Source organism: Pterocles gutturalis, unplaced genomic scaffold (genome assembly GCF_000699245.1).
Source record: "Pterocles gutturalis isolate BGI_N339 unplaced genomic scaffold, ASM69924v1 scaffold24311, whole genome shotgun sequence".
Taxonomy (NCBI): domain Eukaryota; kingdom Metazoa; phylum Chordata; class Aves; order Pterocliformes; family Pteroclidae; genus Pterocles; species Pterocles gutturalis.
Genome location: NW_010098504.1, coordinates 1,657 through 2,754, shown reverse-complemented (window position 1 = coordinate 2,754; position 1,098 = coordinate 1,657). Strand labels below are relative to the sequence as shown.

Here is a 1,098-nt window from a genome sequence, read left to right as displayed (position 1 = left end):
TGCTCGCATTAACATCTCAGAAGGGAACTGCCCCGAGCGGATCATCACCCTCGCTGGCCCCACCAATGCCATTTTCAAAGCTTTTGCGATGATCATTGACAAACTGGAAGAGGTGTGTCCGCAGCCTTGAGCCCCCCCCCCCTTTTCCCCCCCTCCCCTGCCTTTTTTTATCCTTTACCCACTGTCCCCAGAGAAATGTCCCCTGGGGTCTGTCCCCAAGCATGCAGGGGGTCCGGAGCACGAGGGAAAGCTCTTCCCTGGGGGTGGGTTCGTTCCGCATGGGCTGGGGGGGGTTTTCCCCCTGGGGGGGCTGATCTTTGCTCGGCTGCGAGCAGGGTCAAGGTCCAGGCAGTGCCACTTCCCTGTGTGCGCTCAGCCATCGTTAAACGTCCCCTTGCTGAGTGCCAGAGCCCCACAGGGATTTTTTTGGGGGGGCTGAAAACACTTGAGGGGTTAAATTGCTTAAATTGGAGCAGAGCTTTGAAATCCTCCTGGTTTTGCTTGTCTTCCTGGGGGGCTGTGGAGAGTATCGGGGGCTTGGCTCCGGCCCCGGCACTGCTGAGGAGGGGTCCTGGGGCTGCGCAGTGCTGAAGGAGGAGCTGTGTTGTGGCGCTGCTCTCGTTGGATCGGCGATTTCCAGGAGGGATGTTGATCCTGGATAACCCGGATTTCACTTGTGGGTGTCCCATTCTGCTCAGGGCCGTGGTGTCAGAGCTTTTGTCCTGCTCCATGTCCCTTGGAAGGCATCAGCGCTCCTCACCTGGCATGGGGCAGAGCTCCACAGCCCTCACCTCTCCTGTGGGGACAAAAAAATCCTGTTACCCTTTGAATTTGGGACTTTTCTCCTGGAGAAGACAGCCTGGTGCTGGCAGATCTGTCACCAGGGTCCCTCCATCCTAAAAGGTGGCTGAGCCCAGAGCTGTTCCTGCTGTACCCCGAAATCTGGAGTCCTCCGAGGGCTCCCCGTCCCAGCGCAGCTCCTGGCTGCCGGCGCTCTGAGCACTGGGCTCAGCGTTAAAGCTTTTATTTCAGTCGCTCAGTTGAGCTGTGGCCTTGTGCCTCCCCTCCCCCTGCCAGCACATGACCTCTCTAATCAGT

The 1,098-nt window shown here is 58.5% G+C and overlaps 1 protein-coding gene across 1 annotated transcript in view; it reads left to right on the top strand.

The window, feature by feature from the left end:
* Window positions 1-7: 7 nt before the first annotated feature.
* The window catches only part of LOC104461695 (poly(rC)-binding protein 2-like), a gene marked incomplete at both ends in the record, with an annotated part of 2,363 nt that continues 1,272 nt past the window's right edge, over window positions 8-1,098 (top strand). Inside the window, 1 exon segment of the mRNA XM_010073371.1 lies at window positions 8-112. Coding sequence (XP_010071673.1) covers window positions 8-112 — 105 coding nt within the window.